The 21,417-nt window shown below is 33.4% G+C and overlaps 4 protein-coding genes across 6 annotated transcripts; 1 reads left to right on the top strand and 3 right to left on the bottom strand.

The window, feature by feature from the left end:
- Window positions 1-1,801: 1,801 nt before the first annotated feature.
- On the top strand, window positions 1,802-7,074 carry LOC129571410 (peptide transporter family 1-like). The gene is made up of 5 exons (XM_055451210.1): window positions 1,802-2,203; window positions 3,012-3,152; window positions 3,241-3,747; window positions 3,811-3,896; window positions 3,974-7,074. Exons 1-5 carry the CDS (start codon window positions 2,149-2,151, stop codon window positions 4,721-4,723), a joined length of 1,539 nt encoding a protein of 512 aa, XP_055307185.1. The 5' UTR covers window positions 1,802-2,148; the 3' UTR covers window positions 4,724-7,074.
- A 2,549-nt stretch (window positions 7,075-9,623) lies between these two features.
- LOC129571413 (72 kDa type IV collagenase-like) lies at window positions 9,624-11,538 on the bottom strand. Its single transcript, XM_055451216.1, has 5 exons — window positions 11,520-11,538; window positions 11,301-11,435; window positions 11,055-11,223; window positions 10,865-10,968; window positions 9,624-10,294 (listed from the first exon to the last, which is right to left on the bottom strand). Exons 1-5 carry the CDS (start codon window positions 11,536-11,538, stop codon window positions 9,945-9,947), a joined length of 777 nt encoding a protein of 258 aa, XP_055307191.1. The 3' UTR covers window positions 9,624-9,944.
- Window positions 11,539-15,237: 3,699 nt separating this feature from the next.
- LOC129571412 (uncharacterized) lies at window positions 15,238-17,643 on the bottom strand. 3 transcript variants are annotated; one of them, XM_055451214.1, is made up of 3 exons: window positions 17,523-17,643; window positions 17,338-17,431; window positions 15,238-17,246 (listed from the first exon to the last, which is right to left on the bottom strand). In XM_055451214.1, the coding sequence occupies exon 3, from the start codon at window positions 17,091-17,093 to the stop codon at window positions 15,807-15,809; it is 1,287 nt and encodes a 428-aa protein (XP_055307189.1). In that variant the 5' UTR covers window positions 17,094-17,246; window positions 17,338-17,431; window positions 17,523-17,643; the 3' UTR covers window positions 15,238-15,806. The 3 variants fall into 3 exon arrangements, with proteins under 3 accessions (XP_055307189.1, XP_055307190.1, XP_055307188.1); XM_055451215.1 differs by having other exon boundaries at window positions 17,334-17,431; window positions 17,523-17,579; XM_055451213.1 differs by lacking the exon at window positions 17,523-17,643 and having other exon boundaries at window positions 17,334-17,510.
- Window positions 17,644-17,959: 316 nt separating this feature from the next.
- On the bottom strand, window positions 17,960-20,211 carry LOC129571411 (uncharacterized). Its single transcript, XM_055451211.1, has 2 exons — window positions 19,947-20,211; window positions 17,960-19,760 (listed from the first exon to the last, which is right to left on the bottom strand). Exon 2 carries the CDS (start codon window positions 19,749-19,751, stop codon window positions 18,378-18,380), a length of 1,374 nt encoding a protein of 457 aa, XP_055307186.1. The 5' UTR covers window positions 19,752-19,760; window positions 19,947-20,211; the 3' UTR covers window positions 17,960-18,377.
- Between the last annotated feature and the right edge of the window lie 1,206 nt (window positions 20,212-21,417).

The raw sequence follows: 21,417 nt of genomic DNA, 5'->3' as shown, positions 1-21,417 counted from the left end.
GTTTTGGAAGTGGATCCTCAGGATGGGCCAGGGCATTGTCAAACCTAGTCTGGTCCATCCTGAAGATCCACCAAAACCCACTTCCAGAATCGGGAGCAGTTCTGAACGATCCTGAGGATCCGCCAAAAACCACTTCCAGCATTAAAATATCTGCAAAAATCGACCAAAATGAAAAAAATCTCAGATATCTCGCATAATGTAATAATTGAAATTAATTTTTAGAAAATCCAAAAATCAATAGAAATTCAATAGAATTTTTTGCGTGATATTCCCCTAGAACAAATCAAATAAAATGATTTAAAAAATTTCAATCGATGATGTAAAATCCGAAACTTAGAACCTGTAAACTTTATTTACAGAAAAAATGTAACATAATTGTGCGGCACAGAAAGAGAAGAATGTGACCTTCGTTTGTAAGTGTGAGCATAGTGAATCATACAATTTCGATTAGATTTCCATGGCGGAAATCAGTATTGTGCGATTTACACACGTCAGCGATAGCTCAGCTGATCGCATGTGATCAATGAATGGTTCGCAAGTAAATGATAAGCATAAAATATTCATTAACATTTCCGAAAAGTCATGAAGCAATATAACAGTGACACATGTACTGACCGACGAATATTTTCAATTTTTCCGTCCGCTCAAGACTCAACAATGCGGCACAGCCAAGACTACATCTATTAAACTATTAGTTTGAAGCAATAGCCGCGAGAGAAAAAAAAATGAAATTCATGCGAACGGAGTAAAGGAGAAATGAATTACGTTTGATGTTTTTTTCTCCTTTCCTTCTATTTGTTTCATTTTCCTCTGTTGTGGGACTCTTTTCATATGCAAGCGATTGTATTACAGTGGAACCTCGGAAATTAGAAGATCCAGAAATTAGAATTCCTCCGAAATTAGAAGAGAATTCTCTGCCCCATTGCTGCTTCTGAAATTAGAAGATTGCCTTCTAATTTCAGAGGTACTTTTTTAAATGCTTATTCAATGCAATGCAGCTATTGTATCGAACGAAAAATATTTTAAATGGAACAAAGTATCGATTGGAATTTCTTGACGAAACTAAGGAATTGCATCACTATTTGTGGTTTTTTTCGAAAATTATGTGCCTCAGCTTCAAAATCTCGAAACAAAACATATTAATGTGAATTCTATTTGAAAGTGAAAATTTTTAGGAACATTTCATCGTTAAAATATACAAGCATGGCTGATTTGAAGCAAATTGAACTCAAAATCATCTGGAAATATGTCATGAACAAATTTTGTTTTTTTGGATTCGGATTGCTCCAAATTTACTTTACATTCGTTTTTTTATGGAAAAAAATACATCTGCATAGTTTTTATAATCTTTCATCTCGAAATAAATGAATTGTTTTGTCTGATAATTCTTCTAATTTAATTGGAATATTATTGAAAAGAATTATTAAGGCAGAGTATCAAAAATATTGGAATCTTGTTAAAAGTATGTTTCAAAGTTATATTTTTATTTGGGAATTTCGTTCTGGTGTTACTGTAGTGTCATCTTGTTCATTTAACTGCAAAATTAATGCAAAACAATTTGCCTCCGAAATTAGAAGAATTCAGAAATTAGAAGTACCCGAAGTACAAACACCTTCTAATTTCCGAGGTTCCACTGTATGTTGTTTTTGTAATATAAAGTACTAAGTGAGCGTAAATGACACCACATTGTATCTCATTTTATTCAGCTCAAATTAGATCATTTTGATTTTTATTTGATACCATATGATAGTGTTTATATACGATATAAACATTAGTTTGTCATAAAGATACGAAACGAAGCTATACGATTACTATACACACGTGACATTTCAATGGGCCATATATGCACTGCGTCGGCAAAATTTTTTTGTGTGAGAGCAGCTTTGTTCATGGCTCCGCAAATGCGAAGTGAACAGTCGTTTACAAAATGCCAGCCGAGATGGTATTGAAGGAAAATCAATCGGAATTTTGAGTTAAAAAAATATTTTGATAAATCTTCAAAGCACGTTGACTTTGAATTCGTCGAACGTGTTGCTACTGTTTTAAGCAGAAGAGGTGTCATAAACTTACTAAGTTTTAAGAATTATCGAGGAAGAAAAAGTGAAGAATTTATTGTGAAATTCGAAAATGTATTGAAGACATTCTATTATGGAGACAAATAAAAAATTAGCTATGGAAAATTTGGACAAACAAACAATTAATGGTAAGATTTTAATTAATGAACGAGATATAAAAATAGTGCTATTTATTGATGTTCTAAAACCATAATATTGATAAGACATTTACGAAGAAAACAACAACAATGAAAAGTGTTATTAAACTACACATTCTAATGGCCATCAATATACGTACTGATCAAAGGGCCAAAAAACCTACTAGCAATAAATCAGTGAATGCTTCAGTGTGTCACAGTTATCATGTGGAACATAAAACGTCAACGTCAATGGCAAACCTGTTTGTGATGTGTTGAATTCGAATGTTAATTTCATTCATATCGAACTAATTTTTGAAGTATTTTGCTACACTTTGCATTTATGCAACGTTTTCATAATTAGATGACTTGTGCAATTTTTTGATGAAAAAATTCGGTTAAAATTGTGTTCCGATGTTTGTAATTGGAATTCATTTACTATTTAAAAAATGTGCAGCCTAAAAGTAGGCTTGAGAATCGAATCACACGCAGAGTTTTATTTTCATTCATAAACTACGAATTCACTCAATGAGCGACAGAATGATTCATTGAGATTGCTTTCCCCCCACACTGGCTTCGTTTTTCAGTTTTTATTCGAACACATATTGAAGAGTTTTTTTCTTTGAGTTTTATTTTTGAGCTGAGCTCAACTTATCCAAAAATTTCGGCTGGAAATTTTTTAATTACGTTTAAGACACCTTTAAATTTTTGGACGCCGGACAAGCCATCAATGGCAAAGACACTTCTCATCGTGTAAATTCAAATATTCGAATACAAAAACATATGTTGATGCCATTCACTTTAATTTCTTTCACTTAAGGTACAAATGATTCAGAAACCGTCACAAAACCCGTTGCAAATCTCGATAATGGTGGACTGCAAAAACTGCCGTATCCAAAACGAATATTTCTCATAGTTGGAAATGAAGTGTGCGAACGGTTTAATTTCTATGGAATGAGAGGTAAGTTCATTGAAAAATTCAAATTAATCTCTGATCTAGTGCAATTGTTCAATTTTTCCGAACTGCTCTATCTTCTACTTCTTCGCAGCAATTTTGGCCTTTTATCTAAACTACAAAATGGGTTACACGGAAACGGATGCTACCATGTTGTTTCATGCATTTACGATGATGGTGTATTTTGCATGCTTCTTCGGCGGTATTGTATCGGATGTTTGGCTGGGAAAATTCCATACAATTTTGTATTTGTCGTTCTTTTATTCGATCGGAAGTGTGATCCTGTCGCTGAGTGCCATTCCAGTCATTGACTTTATTTCACCGAAAATCGCTGTGTTCATTGGATTAGTCCTGATTGCTATTGGTAGTGGTGGGATCAAGCCATGTGTATCGGCTTTTGGAGCTGATCAATTCAAATTGCCTGAACAAGCCGCTCAAATAGCCACATACTTTTCCGTATTTTACTTTTCGATGAGCGTCGGCACGCTTACCTCAACTACAATCACACCAATCTTACGAGCAGACGTCCATTGTTTCGGCGAAAATGATTGCTATTCACTTGCATTTGGAGTGCCTGCCATCTTGATGATCATATCGATTGGTAAATTTTTCAGTCAAATTCGATTTAAAATCAAAATTTTGCAAATTTTTTTGTTAATTTCAGTATTGTTTCTCATTGGAAAATCATCCTATACCTACGTTGAAACCTCATCGGAAAATATGATCATTAAAATCTTCAAATGTATTTCGGTAAATGTGAAAGAGCATAAAATTCATGTTCTTTGGAGCGAACTTTCATAATTTCTCTTCTTTTCTCTTTTATCCAGCATGCAATCGCCACGAAGAGGCGCGAAGGAAAATTGAGCCCACGTGAAAATTTGCTTGACTATTCGACTGAAAAGTATGGAGCTCAGTTAGTTAACGATATAAGAGCTGTGACGAATATTTTGCTGCTCTATTTGCCGTTGCCAATCTTTTGGACGGTGTACAATCAAAAGGGATCGCGTTGGATATTCCAAGGGGCAAAAATGAATGGTGACATTGGATTTTATGTCATTAAACCTGATCAAATGCTGATGGTGAATCCTTTGCTGGTGCTTACATTGGTGCCTGTTTTCGAAACCGTAATTTATCCAATGCTCAACAAAATTGGCATTCGACGACCACTTCAAAAAATGACAATTGGCGGCATTTTACTTGCAATCTCTTTCTTTCTGTCAGCAATTATTGAATTTTCGATTGAATCATCGTCGGAAAAATCCATAAGCATTCTATGGCAAATTCCACAATTTGTTATTCTTACGATAGGCGAAATTTTATTCGCCGTAACCGGGTTGTCATTTTCATACGAGGAAGCAAGTGCAAATATGAAATCAGTTGTCGTTGCATACTGGCATTTACTGGTGGCTTTTGGCGAAATTTGCTTCATTTTTGTATCGAAAATTACAGCAGATCGTTTTACACAGGGCAATGAATTCGTTCTTTTCGCAGTTTTAATGCTAATTGATATGCTCATTTTTGCAATTGTTGCACGGAATTTTAAAAGTCAAAGTCAAAGTAAAGGGGATGCACGTTAGGATCGATAAAATTTTGTAGTAGAGAACTGTTTTTTTATCAATTATTAGAAATTTTTGTAACGAGCTTAATAGAGTAATTTAGTTTTTAATCAATTTTATCCGCGATAATAGGCTACACGAAAAAATTAATACTTTGTGAGGACACATTTGCGTGCGGAATCATTTATTTAATTATAATTTGAAATAATGTTACCCTTTCATATCAAGTTTCATTAAATTAGAATAATTTACACACGAAAATTAAGATTAAAGCCAGACATATGGTTGAATAAATGTATTTTTGCGTTTTTGGAAGTTTTTTTGCCACAATTTTTATTTTATACGTCATATCCTTCGATTTGAAGTCTATTTTTGGTTGTTGTTGTTGTGTAAAAATTGATCGAAATATCAATAAATGACACAATTCTAATCAGATGGATTTTGTCCTTAAAAAATTTTAAAATGTCAAAAAGTGAAAAGTAATTTGCTCAAATTAATAACGAATTTGTCGATGGACGTCTTTAAGCCCAATGTTTTGCCTTTACAAACGCGGGCGGAAAAAAGAACGACGAACTTGGTTGAATTCTTGACAACTTTGACACTTCGATGTACAGTGTACACACACATATAAATACGTATGGTGGATTGGAAAACGTCAACAATGAACTATACTAACACTTAGTGTAGCAAGTTCATCGAATGTGTGAACGGGTGACAATATTCGATGACTTCAAAATCATATGAAAAACCACACAAGTGTTGACAGTGCAAACTCACGATTTTTTAAAAATATTTCTTTGGAAAACAAATCGTGGATTGATGTCATGTTTACAGTCGGAAACGTTAATGCAAAATCTCCAGTATCCAGTTTCAGTCTACTTTGTAGAAAATCACGAAGTAATGATGTTGAAACTAAAAATAATTATTCTCTTATACCTAAGCACAGTTCTTACGAAGGAGTTTTTAGAAAGCTCAATATCTCTAGCCCCCACCACTTTGAAACTTTTAAATGTAGATTTATATTGATAAATGTTGATTTGAATTGTTGTTTTATTGCTGTCTCTATCAAGCGTCGCACATCTCTCTTCCTATTGTTTTACGTCGATTAGAAAAGTCTCTTTTTTCAGAAAAAAGTACATTCCATCGCTGATATCAAAAACCTTATTTTGTTTTGATGAATTTTTCGAAAATAAAAAACGATCAGTCAATATCAAAAGAGTCATTATGAAAAAGTTGCGACATTAAATCGTGCAAAGGTTCGAGACACTTCAATGGGCCACTATAAAATCGATATCTTATCACAGCTAATAAATGAGAAACATTTGAGAAAATACAAAGTACTTCATCAAAATTACACATGTTAACGGAACTCATTATAGATATCAGTCGCATTTTGATTAGTTGCAGAGAGATTTTGTTCGGTGAGAATAGATTTACGGCACGGATTTCTACCTCTTTTCTTATTTTGAATTGTTCTTTTGAAAATTGAGCTAATAAAAACCATTTAACGAGTAGAAGAGTTGATTTTTCCGTCAAATCGACAAATTAGTTCAAGTTCAAGTGTTGAACAATGACGACGAAATTGAGTAATCCGGAAGGCAAAGCCACAGGTTTGAATAAGATTTGTTTTCTATAAATGAAACGAAACGCTACTTTGGACAGCAAATAATTTATACTTGAAGACAAAAGTACAATTAATCTACACTGTGAAACGAGATGCAAAAATGAAAACGGATAAATTTTCAAGTAAAAAAAACTATTTTAGGTAAATGGTATCTGTTTTTTCCTGCCATCTATAAGAACTTAAGATTTAATAATAAATCATTTGATATTCGCCAAACCAATCTAAATGTGAATCGAAAGGCGGGTGGCATCTAGAACCAAAAACGCCGTAAATTAGAGGAACAAATTCTATTCAACAGAAACGACGCAAGCGCACATATATACAGTATATCATAAATATTGGTAAATGGTACCATCCAACGGAAAAAAGTTATCACACTGAAGAAGTATGTTGTCAAAATGGTGCTTTTTGTTCTTTCAGTTTGAACAATTTGAAGCGCTGCTATGGCAAGAATACAAGCAACAAGGAATATTCACTTTTCTCTCAGGGCGGAATATTTCTGAATTCGGCCACTGTGCAGTTTTCATCCAATATGGAACAAAAATGTTATTTACAGTCTTTTCGAAAATGAAAAAAGTTGCCAATTGGATACCAAAATAGGCAATTGTTCTATGCTTTGTCCTATCAATTTCGTTCAAAAGTAATTCTCAAACAGCCTCAAATGAACTGGATGAATAGTAACAAAACGAAACGTATATCAGACACCACATTGAAAAACCAAAGTCCAATCACGGCATTTTCACATATAAAGATAGGGATTGTGGAGTACGTCGAACTTTCAAATTAAGATGCAGCGAAATGTTACACATATTTGATTTAATGTTAACAGTGATGAATGCTTTTTTATATTTTATTGTTAGTTTTATCATGAAATGTTCAAATAAATAAAAAAAATGAGAGAGAAATTCGTTATTTTTGGTTTGGCTTTATTAGCTTTTATACAGAGACAAGGTAAAACAAATTATGTGACTTTTCCACATGTCGTGTGTAAAAACCCCTTTTTACGATTTTTGAACTCCGAAAAACGCGAATCCAGCGTTATTTTGAGGTCGTATGATAGGTGCGTGATACACCGTATCAGAGCCTGTTTTTTCAAATTTTTAGAACATCCCGATTTGAAAAATAAACAAATGATATTTTTTTGTAATGGGAAGGGAAAGTTAAAATACAATGTTTACTGCGCAGCTGCAGATACATTTTGATTGGGATTTGTATCGGATTGACTTTGAGTAAGCGCAACAGCGGCATTTGCCAATCCATCAATTTGATTTGAATCATGAGACTGGTCGTTTGAAGTATTTTCCGAATCGTTCGGCTTATTTTTTTTCACGAACCATCTATCGATTGTAGCCTAGAGCGATGTATGAGAATGAAGCACATTGACTTCAACTTGAAACCGTATTAAAATTAAATATATTGACTTCTCATTTCGTTTATTATCAGACATTTTTGTCAATAATTCTCACGTAGTTTCGAAGAGCAAAATAATGAGCACAAATCTATTCGTGAGACGTAAAAGAACGTATGTTTTTTTTCAGTTTTAAATATTTGAAAAAGAAAGTATGTTTTCGATCGATTTTGTCTGAGTAAAAGAGAAGTATGTTTGATGGCAACTAAAAATGGTTAAAAGAATGTATGTAAATTGAATGGTAGCGTTAGCGAAAAAAGAATGCATGTTTATGGTCAAGTAAATTTTGCAAAAAAAATGCATGCTGTTCTATCTATTCAGTTAATAATAAAGAGAAGCATGTTCTCATACATTTATATTGCCAAAAAAGAAAGTATGTTGGCTAAAATAATGTAAATAAAAAAATTTATTCCGACCGCCGTGAACAGGAATTCATAAACCTTAACACGGTCGGACAAGCGAACGACCAATTTATTTATTGTCACACACCAGTCGTGCCGTCGCAGTGAATGAATCGAGTGGAGTAACAGGCGCACAGTACTCTCAGAGTGCGCATGCGCGCTCGATGAAACACGCATCTCCTGTCCACTTCATTCATAACCGCGCGCCGTTTGAGTGTACAACAACAAATACATTAGATGTCCGAGCGTGTTAAGGTTTATGAATTCCTGTTCACGGCGGTCGGAATAAATTTAATAAACGCTACCATTCAAAATACATACACTCTTTTAATAATTTTTAGTTGCCATCAAACATACTTCTCTTTAAGGCTACAAAGTTGGACAAACTTGCGTTCTTTTACGTCTCACCAATAGAAATGCATTCAAATGATTTTAATGAACGAATGACCGCAACTAAAAATAATATGCAATTGGTGCTCCAATTTTTCAAAGTTTGAATGTAAGCATGTCTGCGTTTATTTGGTGATCCAAATGAAATTCAGCAAGACAATTGTTTTTTTTTTAATTGGTCATTGCACAGTCGAAACAATTTATTCTGCAGAAGTAGCACTTTCGAATAAACAACTCCGATGCTGCAGTTATATTTTAGATAAACAAAAACATGTGGATTGAGCATGACGAGTTTGCAATTTATCAATTTCAATGCGGTATCAACGATTCGCGATATACACTGAACCTCGGCCAATAGACATAAAATAAGAAAGCAATAAAAAGGTTGAATACTTGGAATCGATTCATTATTGAATTCAAAGAAAACCTGATCGAAATTAAATATGAAGAAAGCAAACAAATGTATCGACTTTCAACAACATAAATATCCACAAAAGAGTGTTGATTTTTATACTTTGACATTGAATACAGTGTTTGAACGTCAGATTATAGTTCTCACGTATGAAAAAAGTTACATCCCGATTTTCAAATTAGAGCAGCACATTTGGATTTAGAACATCCCGAATCTAGTAGAAGATCCCGAAAAAACAGGCTCTGCACCGTATAATTGAATAACAAGTGCTATTGCTCTATGCTTTTCTTTTAAATATGAAATACCTTTTTTCAATTTAACAGGAATGATATATTTTTTGAAAGAAAATGTGTTCATTGAATTTGACAGTGCGGGGAAGCGTACGACGTAGACTCTGTACGAGAAAAAAAATATGTAAAAAAATTTGCTATGTAAAAATTGAGTATTGGCATGTTTAAAATGTGACTCTTCAATCAATTCAATGCATCATATCCCTACGAATGCCGTATTCGATTTCATTTACAACATAAAACAAGAGTAGATGCTTCTAAAGACTGAACACTTGGCATTTAAACTTTTAAATCGAATGGCTGGGAGAAAAGCTCGAATTTTGGGCCATTTTTACTTAGGGACGTAGGCCGCCCATAGGCAGGCCAATTTTGATGTCCAAAACTGTCGATGCTATTAATTTTTATTGAACTTTCTATTGATATATGACATTTGAGAAAAAACATTTATAGAAAAAAAGAAAACCTAAAATTTATAGGCGTATAAACAATCCTGTCCATGACTGTAATTCTTTTTATTTTTTATTCGATGACAAATACTTCGAAAGAAGTTTTTTTATTTGCTATTTTAATTACTCGCAATCAAAAGTGCGTTCCACTGTACGCAGATGAATTTAAATCCAAAATAAGTACACAATGACTACAGTAAATTTTAAAGTTTATTGATTTTTTTATCTATTACAGTTATGTGTCCGCTTTGCTCAGTCGGTTCTATTTAATCTACAATACGTTATGGCATAGATTCAATAGAGTTAAAGTGATCAAATGCAATAGAAGAATTTTGTTGTTTGTTGCGATTTCCAAAGAACTATTATTCGGGATAGTTGTTGTGGTGTTTTTGTCCTGTTGCTCTTGTTGATTTTTTCGTTCATCTTGCGTATTTGCAACATCATTTGGTATTTTTCTTTGGTTGTCTTTTGTAGTTTCTTCAACTTTATTCGAGTTTGGTATTGACTCTTTGGGACATCCGTCAGCCCATCGTCTGATCGAAATTGGCTTTTTCTTCGTCGTACGCTTCCCCGCACTATCAAATTCAATGAACATATTTTCTTTCAAAAAATATATCATTCCTGTTAAATTGAAAAAAGAGATTTCATATTTAAAAGAAAAGCATAGATGAATAGCACTTGTTATTCACAACAGAATGATCAATAAAATACAGGGCTTGAGAATCGCACATTTAGTTCACAGAACAACTCATTTAAATGAGAGCCACAGTGCTCGTGTGCGATGCTTTTCTCATGCAAACTGAGTTGTGTGCGCAACTGCGCATACCGCTCACTTACTTCTCCTTTGCTTTGTGCGGATCTTCGTTCGGCCGGAAAAATAAGAATAAGAAGAAGTAGAAGTAGGTTCAACATAGCCGAAATACAGGCACGAACATGTTTTTTCTGTTCTGCGTGTCTGCTGTGAGTATTTGAGCGCACATTGAACGGACAGTGGTAAACTAATTTTTATTTGAACATTTGTGAACTTTTCGTCGTTTGTTCGTGTGCGTGTAGCGCACACGACATTGTTATGCATTGCGCTACTCACAGGGTCCACTCAGTGCGATTCTTAAGCCCTGATAAAATATGCTTTGAAAACCAGTTCTGGTTCCTGGGAAAAATTTCTATTCGTAAAAGAAACGTCCGACTTACGATTTTTGTCTTGGAATGCTTCATTTACACGTGAAATTCCCTGCCAATGTGTATTAATATTCTGCGGCTGAATCATTTTGACTTTGCGCGTATTCTCATCGAATCTAAATCAAATATTGAGAAAAAAAAATTATTTTCCGCATTGATTTGTTTGCAGTTATTCTATTCTTTTAAATATATTTTCACTTACTCCCAAAAGTCCATTCCACTGAAAAAGTATATTGCCTTTACATTTGGGCTATCAATTCTCAGCACTGCATCGATTCTCTCTAAAGAAGTTGGTAGACCTACATCACTCAGTGTGTATCTACGATTCAATTGAGCTACATTACTTGAAGCGAAGTGATACCATGATTTTCCTTTGGAATATTTACGATAAACCATTAATTCAGTAATAGATTTGTCTCAATTGCATTGATAAATCAATGAAATTTACCTATGAAAAAGATTATTCCACTGGATTCATTTTCAAAAATTTCAAAAGCTGCATTGATGTGTGTTGAGTCTAAGACTGGTAATTCATTGAATAATTGACTAATTTCTATTGGGCCTTTTACGCGACGATACTTGTCTATTTGCCAAGAATACTTAAACGATACATGTAAAAAAGAATTTATAGAAACCTACTTATAGAGGGAATCGATTTGAAACTCACTTGATTTTTGAATAGCCATAGCTCCCCACGAAACCATGTAATGGCATCAAAGTTTGTATTACAAATGTTTGGCATATTCTTTGGCTGTGAAGGCGATTCGTTGCTATTTCCATTTGATATCGTCGGTGATTTTGTTACTGTTGTACTACATACAGTAACAGAGGACCTTTGAGGTGCAGGACCCCTCCGGTTGCAGCGCCCATATATTTCTTCAATCATCCTGATATCGTCGCCGTTCAGCTGATCAAATTTCGGAGACTCATTGTAAATTTCAAACATAATTGCATTTTGGTTTTTGGAATGTGTTAAGCCCAATGCGTGCCCAATCTATTAAAGAACACATCACAAGTTCTGTATCAAAAAGAATATGAAATAAAAACAAGAGATTTGGTTGCCTAAAACGATCGAATCATACCTCATGCACTGCAATATATTGTAAAAAAGCACCTGTGATTCGAAAAAGGATATAAAGGTTTCTTTCAACATCTGTTCAGTGTTTGTATTCATTGATAAGTTCGTTGAATTATGATTATAATATTTCCTATATTACCTTCACTATTATCACACAGGTTTAATTTCCATTTCACATCTGCATTGAAATGTATATCACCTCCAATTTTTTCTCCCGGGTGATGTGCGTGTGCTAAGGTAGTAGCATCATTGAAATGTCTACAATCACCATGCTTACCTCTAAATATTCAACCAAAAACGGCATTTAGTTTGTATTAATTTGTGGCACAAGCTAATTTTCTTCTCTATATATGTGTATTTGGTGCCCCATGATTTTGGACGAAATGCAATGAGGAGCTTTGAAAAATGAATTCGAGCGTTTATCCTCACACAGTTGGAAGGATACATTTACCTTTCAAATGAAATTTTCATATCAGCATCGTTATAATTTACTCTATAAAAATTTAGGCAAGTTCCACTTGACCAAACACTGAAAGCAGCAATCAAACTCCGAATCACAACATTAGCATCTGATCTATTCAAATGAATGGCTGATTGTAGTGTTCGTTCGTCAAAGCTGAAATACATTTGAAAATTTAATGTGAAGTTCATACAAACTATAAATACACAATGTTTATGAAATCATAAAAATGAGTAATTTCCAAACCCCCAAGTGATGTTTTCTTTGTTCCAGCCTTTTGAATTTATATTTCGCCGGGACCGATACCGTTTTTTTGTGTTGTCCGAGGTCAGGAACTTAGTTGAGTTCCAGAGATTAAATGTTTCCAATTGCTGGTGATCCACGACTACCAAACGAACTGAATCATTGCTTATCTATTCAAAGAAAACAGTGATTACTTATTTATTAATAAATACGAGGCATGCACATAAAAATTCGTAATATGTGCGTCGAAAGGATTAACAAATGAAACTATCAACATAAAAAGTAAAAAAATCGAGAAAACAAGAAAAGTTGACAAAAAGTGATGAGCAAATATCCGTAATAAACGTACATCATGCGACTCTATTGAAGTAGGCAATGATTTAGTTGTGGAGTCTTTTATCCACACTAGAAAAACACATGCGCTCAGTAAAATATGTAAACTATTCGACGAAAGATTGCTCTTTTGTGATGACATTATACGTATTCTCTCAATATTGTTTACGATTGTTACAAAAATGATAGCTAAACTTGTTTATCAGTCCCAAATGAATGCTAATAGAGTTGAAGAATTTAAGAACACACAATTGCAGAGCACAAAACAATACGATCAACACGAAAGCTGTGGCTTTTTATTACTAAACTCTCTGAGAAGTGGCAAGGGCGTAAAAACCAAATTGAAAAAAATTGAATCAAACATATCAAGAAATTTATTCTCTTTCAAAGAAAATGCCTATAAAATGGTAGTATGACTTATTCTTTATTCCTTTCTGACGTTTATGCTACATTTGGATATTTTCTCTTTGTTCAAATGATAACCATAATTTCATATACTCACTTCGAATGAGTCCTCAATATAAAATTCCCGTTACGAAAATTATGTAAGGTTATTATCATGTATGAATCATGAAATGAGATGATTCAAGAATTTCTATGTCAATATGTCCACGAGAGGCTAAACGCGAAGAACGCACATTTCTTTTCGGACACAATTTTGATGGTTCCTGATCCTGGCTATTTTTACAATTCATAGAAACAACTGAAAGGAATCAATTGATCTAATTCATAATTAGTTTTGCGATAAGAAGACATTGCGACGACAAATAAACCCCTTGTCAAACCATTTATATCTCGTCTTGATAATTATCATGCCGTTAACGGTTTCAATTGTTTGGAATTCCATTTTACGCATTTATTCGTGCACTAATTTTAGTTCTTGTAGCATTGGCAATGTTAACGCGCAATTTCGTCGAATTTATACGCTTGGTGTTTTCAAGATAAAAGAATGTTTAAAAAAAAAACATTTTTATACGATTCAAGTCGAGGGGCAAATCACTCTAAAGTAATTTGTAATAGAGAAAGTAATTTACGTGTAAGAATCTCGATTACTTTTGAAAACTAATCGAGATTTTTACACGTAAATTACTTTCTCGATTACTTTCTCTATTACAAATTACTTTAGAGTGATTCGCCCCTCGATTCAAGTTCACATTTGTTTTTATTCACTTATTTGATTTCTTATTCATGTGTACTTGGGATATAAATAAAATGATTTCGATTCCTAGTTGAGTGACATTACCGATTTATGTAATTAGTTGCACTTATTTCTCAATTGTATAGGTTGAGTCACTATCGATTATAACCTGATTCACTACATCTATAAATTATCAATAATAATACCGTCCACAAAGTTCATTGTGCGCCACACAGAACGAGGGGGATAACGTTTGTATACGAGTGGCAAATACTTTGAAAGAAAAACGTGGAACATGTCTGGAACGGCATCCAAAAAACAGAAGATGGTTGATGAAACGCCAAACCAAATGCCTGTTGCTGATTCATCAATTGATCAGCCTGATGCGCGCATTTTCAAATTGGACGTTGATTGCTTTGAAGGATTATTCGAATGGTTGTCGTTGAAGGATTTACGGATACTTCGTAAAACATGCAAGCGAATTATCCACGAGGATTTGGGAAGTTCTAAGTTTCCAACTCAACTCTGAAAAAATGTTTGCAAAATAGATAAACAATTTGAGTTCAATTGTTCAACGAAATGTTCAATTGCTATTGATGATCTGGAACATATGTTGTGCAATGCTGAAATGGTTGAAATTTCCAAAGCATGGTTCCAAATTCGGACAAACAATCAGATTTATACGGCGATTTCCTTTGTTATTGCGATAATTTAAAGTGTTTATTTATAAATTCATTTAATAAATCCTCTATTTTCTATCCTGAATAAAATTAAATAGACTGATATCCAGCGCCGTATAGCTTGTATGGACGAAGCGTTTGAGGCTGAGCTCCATATGGAATTTTTTCACGGTACGGCGCTGCTGATATTTGAAAAATAGATTGTATTTGGTTAACTATAAACTTGCTTGTATTTCGAACTTAAACAGTTTTGACACGAAGAACAAAGAATGGAGAAGATAAATGAAGATGTGTGAAATTGTGTGGTGCTGAATGAAAATCAATTTTCACGCGAAAGATCCTGTTTTCTTGGGTCTGATCAAATGAACAACTGATTTGATCATTTTTTCCACGCTTCAAATGCAGCTAATCTATCCTAGTACTGTATACACATATTGAATTGAACGCCAATTATTTTTGCCAAGTTTGATTTTATTCAAAGTTTATTAAATGTGGTCCGATGATAACATCCGTTTCATCTTTAAAAAATTTAAAGTATTGTATTTTTATGGGTGGTCTTAGTTGAGAATTTCTAAGAGATAAATCTGTTTGATTGAACGAATAAATGATTCTAACAATTGAAAATGTCCAATCACGTTTATGTGGACAATAACAGAATTCCTTCTCTTTTCTTCGGAAGAAAAAGATAACGTTTAGTTTGGGATATCACACACACCCCAGAATTTTTTTCAATATAAACTTAACTAGTCATTATAAAATATCAAAAATACATTCATTTTTGTCAACGGAATCATATAAAAAATACTATTCTTCTCTTTATAAGTTGACATGAAAAAAAATCATACATTTTTTGAAAAGATATTTTTAGTTATATAATGAAAAAAAAATCATTGAAACATATTTTGCCTTAAATCTTATAAAATTCATCTAAATTCAATATTTGTCAGAAAAAACATTAAATTTTTGTACATTGTGTTGTAATCTTTCTTGAATTTATAAAAAAATATATATTTCAGTCCAGTTCAATATTCATGTTCAAAAATATGTGATTCGGCTCGTTTTATTTCGATCAAACTGAGCTTTGTCCGCATTTTTGCGAATTTTGTGCTCAAATAAACCTGTTCCTTGACATAGATGGTAAGTTTTGTAGCTCCAGAACATAGTTTACGTTCTTTGTTCAGTGCCACCAAATCGATGATCCCATCGCTTAAAAACCGTCCATCCGTCGGTGAATTAATTTTGATTTCCTTCAATTTGGTCGATCGACGAAAGAATGGTAGAATATTCTCGAAATCAGCGAATTTAAAATGAATTATTTCAATATTTGGAAGGTTATCCACCAAGCTGTCCATGTTATCGACATCAATATCACTGTCCAAATAAAATGCCTTGAGGTGGTTAAATGGTGGCAAAATGGTAGCACTGATCAAGTATTCAACGAATAACACGTCAAGGACACGTAAATTAGCAATTTCAAACATTTGTTGCCCTTCACAGAAACAATAAACGAAAAAATGTAGTCGTTTGTAGAAACCATTCTCGTGCAGCATATTCAGCCGATTGCAGAATTGATCCATTCCATTTTCTGGAAGATGTAACATTTCAATTTCTAATTTATCCAATTTCACGCCCGACTCAATGATCCATGCGTCTGGAATTGTGTCAAGAATGTTCGATGAAATGGAAAGTGTTTTTATATTTCGGTTTCGTTCCAAAAATGTCTGCAACTTGTCATTTTCTTCGAATGGCTCCGCATCACTAATGATGAGTTGTTCAAGCGTTGGATATTGTTGCAACAGCCAATCACTGTCTATTCCCATTGTGGAAAAATCCATGATGCACAGAATTTTCAAATTGCTACAGAATGTCAAGAAATTATCATAGAGTGTGCCGTTGAGCTGTACATCGGAAATAACAACTCTCTCAACATTGCTTAGAATGTGTTTGAGACCGTCGATTATATAATTTGTTAATGGATTGTAACCGAATTTAATGCTCTTGTATAGTTTTGTAAAACTTGCGTCGAAACGGCATAGATCTTCGAATGTGTCGTCAACAAATTCAAAACGGCCGAATCTCAATGGGTAATTCAATGGAATGTGGTAATTGACCACTTGCTTCATTCGCTTACATGTCTGACGAAGTGCCCGCAAGTCTCTTAGCGAGAGCCATTCAAACAATTCTTCTAAGCAATCGACATCCAATTTATTTATACCCGACGCGTTTGATACAACAGCAATGGTATTTGGATTCTCCATCGAGCTTGTCTCTGGTTTCGTTGCATTTCCTTCAGTTTTATTTTCACTCATTTTGATGGCATTCAATTGACTACTAAACAAATGTTGACCGAGCTACTCGTTTGTTGACCAAAAAAAATTCGCCGGTAATGCCTTATTTAGTCTTCGTCCACTTTATTTGGTTCAATAAGTGATTAGCTGCATAAGTCGAAATCAAATTTTCTCCTAAATTGAGAAAAAAGTTTTTTAAATAAAATGGAAGTTGGAAAAAAGTATAAATTTCACAATATGTTGACACAAAAAATAATTTACGTGCCTAGATTGTGTTGTGATGAGAGCAATCGCTTTGATTATATAAGCCAAATTAGTCGATTTAATTTGTGCAATGAATTAAACTACTCCAGCTGGAACTATTTTTTAGTGATTTATATATGAAATGCGTTCAAAATGTAATTAAAACATGAAATAAAAATTGAACAGAACACAACAATTGATACGTACCTTTAGAAAAACCGAATAACAAAGAAAACTGACTGTTGTAAAAACATGATGCGATCTGTTTGACAATACAACTTACGGAGAGTTTTTGTAGTCTGTCATGTGTCAAATTCTACTTGACAGTGGTGCTTAATGCTCATTCACATTGTGAATGTGTCACAAAGCTTAAGAAAGGCTAAATGAGTTTTTTTTTCTCTTTATTTTGTGCGAAATTTATTTTAGATTTATTCAAATGTTTACAAAAACAATTTTAGGTTTCAATATTAAATTATTACAACATTTGAAATATTGAAAAATCTTAATTTGAACTAAGAGTGATGCCATCAAACATAGCCAACAAAGTGTTACAAGGACTTAGTAATTAGATGAATAAGTAAACAATGCCATTGAATCGTTCTCCTTAAATTATAAATAATAATAAGGGGAAAAACACTTTTCCATTAAATTGATGCACACAATTTATTCTATTTATTCACAAAATGAACGTTATTTTTATTACTTATCTCAAAAATCGATAGGTAGAAGCATTTAAATTTAGTCTAAGGAACGCACACGACACAGTTTAAACTTTAAAGCATAATTCGCAAAATAAATTATTGTTTGAACACAAAAAAGGCTTTTAATTTAATTTCATTGGCATTTCAATAGCTTTTGACTTTGCAATATCGTTTATGAAGAGTAGAATATATAGCAAAACTGAGTTTTTCTCATTAAATATAGTGACTCGCTTGTGAGAGTTGCTTCAACCAATTTCCTACTGGGCTTTCCACTTTCCATATATAATGTTCGATTTTTCGAACACACGGGGAAAAACGAGTTAAACACTGAGGTGCATATGCACATTGAAGAAATATTTCTTCAAAAGACTCGTTTATAAAACGCATTTTCCCAATCGATTGTTTCTAATCGTTGGATTTCAATGAATTCGAAGTCGGTGTTTGTCGTTGCCAATTTGATGGCTAAAAATAATTTTTCACGAATGTAAATTGTAATTTTTTTGGCATCAATCAATTGTTTTCGTTCTTGGTTAAGTGCTGATAAATTGGTGATTGTGTCTAAAAATCGATTTTCATCTTCGATAACATCAATTTTAATTTGTTTTACTTTGGTTGCATGTCGAATGAATCGTAGAATTGAATCTGAACTGACTGATTCGAAGCAAAAACGTTCGATATTTTTCGGATAGAGATTTTTATCGAGTGGATCCAAATTGCTCAGATATACGGCCCAACAAACGCTCAATTCTTTCAGGCTGTCCGAATGATTGGGTGGAATCGAATAATTTACGTCTTCACCATGAAATTGCAAGTGCAATTTCTCCAGCGCTGTTAACGTAGCGATTCGATCGATTTGCGGTTGTCGGTAAACATTGATAGCGTAAAAATGTAATTGCGTGTAAAATCCGTGTGCAAAAATTTCCTCCAAAAGTTCACACAGTTGGTCCATGTCAAATTCAAAGCAATCAACGTCCAATATGATTAAACGATCAAATTTTAAGTTCGATGTCACCATCCAGGTTAAATTGCTTTGCAGAATAGATGCTGTAGTTGAAAAAACCTTAACACTTGGATTTAGATCGAAAAATATTTGAAGTTCGGGAATATTTTTCGCTCGTCGAATATAGTCGCGATAGTCACACATTATCAAATGCTCCAATTGTGGATAGTGACGATGGAGCCACTGCTTTCCCATTTCACTTTCAGCAAGCACTTCATGGAAAATGATGTTGAGCGTTTTTAAGTTGGTGCAATGTTGCAGAAATGCATCCAAATATTTAATGCCAATGTCATTTGAGAGGATTGTGACTCGGTTGAGATGCACATTTTTGATGCGCCCAATCACATCTTCAGTGAGTTGATGGTCGCTGATTTCGATTTCTTTGAACAATTTACAAAAGTCTGCACTGAATAGTTCGAAATGTTGCAAATAATCGTCAAAATAGAGCATTCCAAATCCATTAGGGTAATTCGATTCAATGTAATAATCGATGACTTTTTTGAACCGTGTACATGTGCGACGCAATGCCCGTAAATCTTCCATTGACAACCATTCAAACAGCTCCTCAAAACAGTCTACGTCCAATTTGAATATGCATTCTGGATCAACAACTACGTCCTCATTCTTATTTTCAGTAACATCCAACGCTGGTTCGGTCACTTCCAGTGGCAGAGATTCCCTTTGGTTCGGACCAATCACAAACAGTCGAAACAATTGGCTCAAAAAGTTTCCCATTATCAAATCCTGGAAATATTCCAAAACAATGGAATTAAATTCATGGTTTTTTCTAACTAGATTCAACTTATGTTTCATTTGAAAATACTTATTCGACGACAACGACATGTTTTTGAACGAAATTGAGGGAAAAATAATGAACATTTTTTTGCAACACATAAATTGCGAACATATTGTACTATATAGGCAATTCACCTTTTAGTCCTATTTGCGCAGTTTTTTTTTTATTTTCACTATTTTCGCAGGAACGGTCACATTTATTGGGATTTCGTTATGTCCTATCGAAAATTAAACTTAATACCAATTCAGCCCACTTCCAAACATCCATTAATTTGAGTAATGAAAAATCGAATTTTCACGAAAGGACTCAACACACTGTGTTGTTCAAAGTTTATGTTTACATGTCAATGACGCGCGAAAAAGGACAGCTGCATCAATGTTCGTTCACAGTGCAGATGGCGCAGTTAACACTTCAGACGACAGTTGACAGTTTAGACAATTTGAAATAGTCTCCACGATACATTCATCTCTGCTATGTGAACGAGGCTTAAGGTTACAGAGAAAACAGATAGATTACAACAACTGAATATCATTCATAACGAATAACATTAAATGAATTGGCCTGGGTCACGAAAGCGGAATTTTTGATATCAAATTTTGTTATTATTCATGTTGGTCACACAGCCGAAAATAAAATAAACGAACAATTTTTTAGGCGGTTCTTAGGCATTCGAAAGTTGAGCAATTTTTTTTCAATGATTTTTAAAATGAACGTTTGATTTATTTTCAATATGAAGAAGTCTCTGATAAATATCGTTTTTTTGCAATGCCATTTTTAAAAAATCATTCGAATAACAATATCAAAATTTTGGAACAAAGTTCATTAAAACCCAAAAAAAAAATTAAAAGTGATTTGATTAATCACATTAAAAATGTTCATGAGTAATTTACTTAATTAATTACTCAACCAAATGAAAAAAAAAATTCACGATACATTTCGTTCGGCGAATTTGGCTAAATTCCACCAGATATTCGACTGATTTACGTCATAGAATGGACCGGTTTTTTAAAGCTAATAATGTCCATATTTGGATGGAATGAAAACAGCTGGGTCGCTAGCGGGGAATAACACCAAAAAAGTTCAAATATAAAAATACTGCATTTTGGGTCACTTTCACTTTCAAATGTGATACTTCATAGATGTAGTTACTATAGTAACTACTAAATGTATACATTTTAGTTGCATGAATAGATTTTAATAAGTTTCTTCAGTTTTAATGCAGCAAATCAATAATATTCTAGTCAAAAAGAGAAGAAACAAAATGTCGTTACAAATGTTATTTTCATTGATTTCAAATTATAAATGTTTACTGATTTCGTGTCATCTTTTGATCTGGATTCAGAATGGCACAGCAAAGACAATTTCACAACCAACGGAATCATATGACAACAACGTAAGTAATTATAAATTTTTTTCTAGATTCTTTCCCAAACTTCTTGTTTTCCACAGTTAAACCAAACTAATTATCTAATTCAACGCCTCTGGTGTTTCAAGCTTGATTTAAAAAATGCAAATTAAGAATTAATTTGTAACTTGTTCTTATAAAATAAATTCCTTCCCAGGCCCATGATCGATCAAGTCAAACTGGCTTTTTAAACTCAAACA

This window comes from Sitodiplosis mosellana, unplaced genomic scaffold (genome assembly GCF_009176505.1).
Source record: "Sitodiplosis mosellana isolate CC-2019 unplaced genomic scaffold, AAFC_SMos_1.0 Smas_scaffold_2378, whole genome shotgun sequence".
Lineage (NCBI taxonomy): Eukaryota > Metazoa > Arthropoda > Insecta > Diptera > Cecidomyiidae > Sitodiplosis > Sitodiplosis mosellana.
The sequence above is the reverse complement of the archived record's forward strand: the minus strand, read 5'-3'. Positions and strand labels throughout refer to the sequence as shown.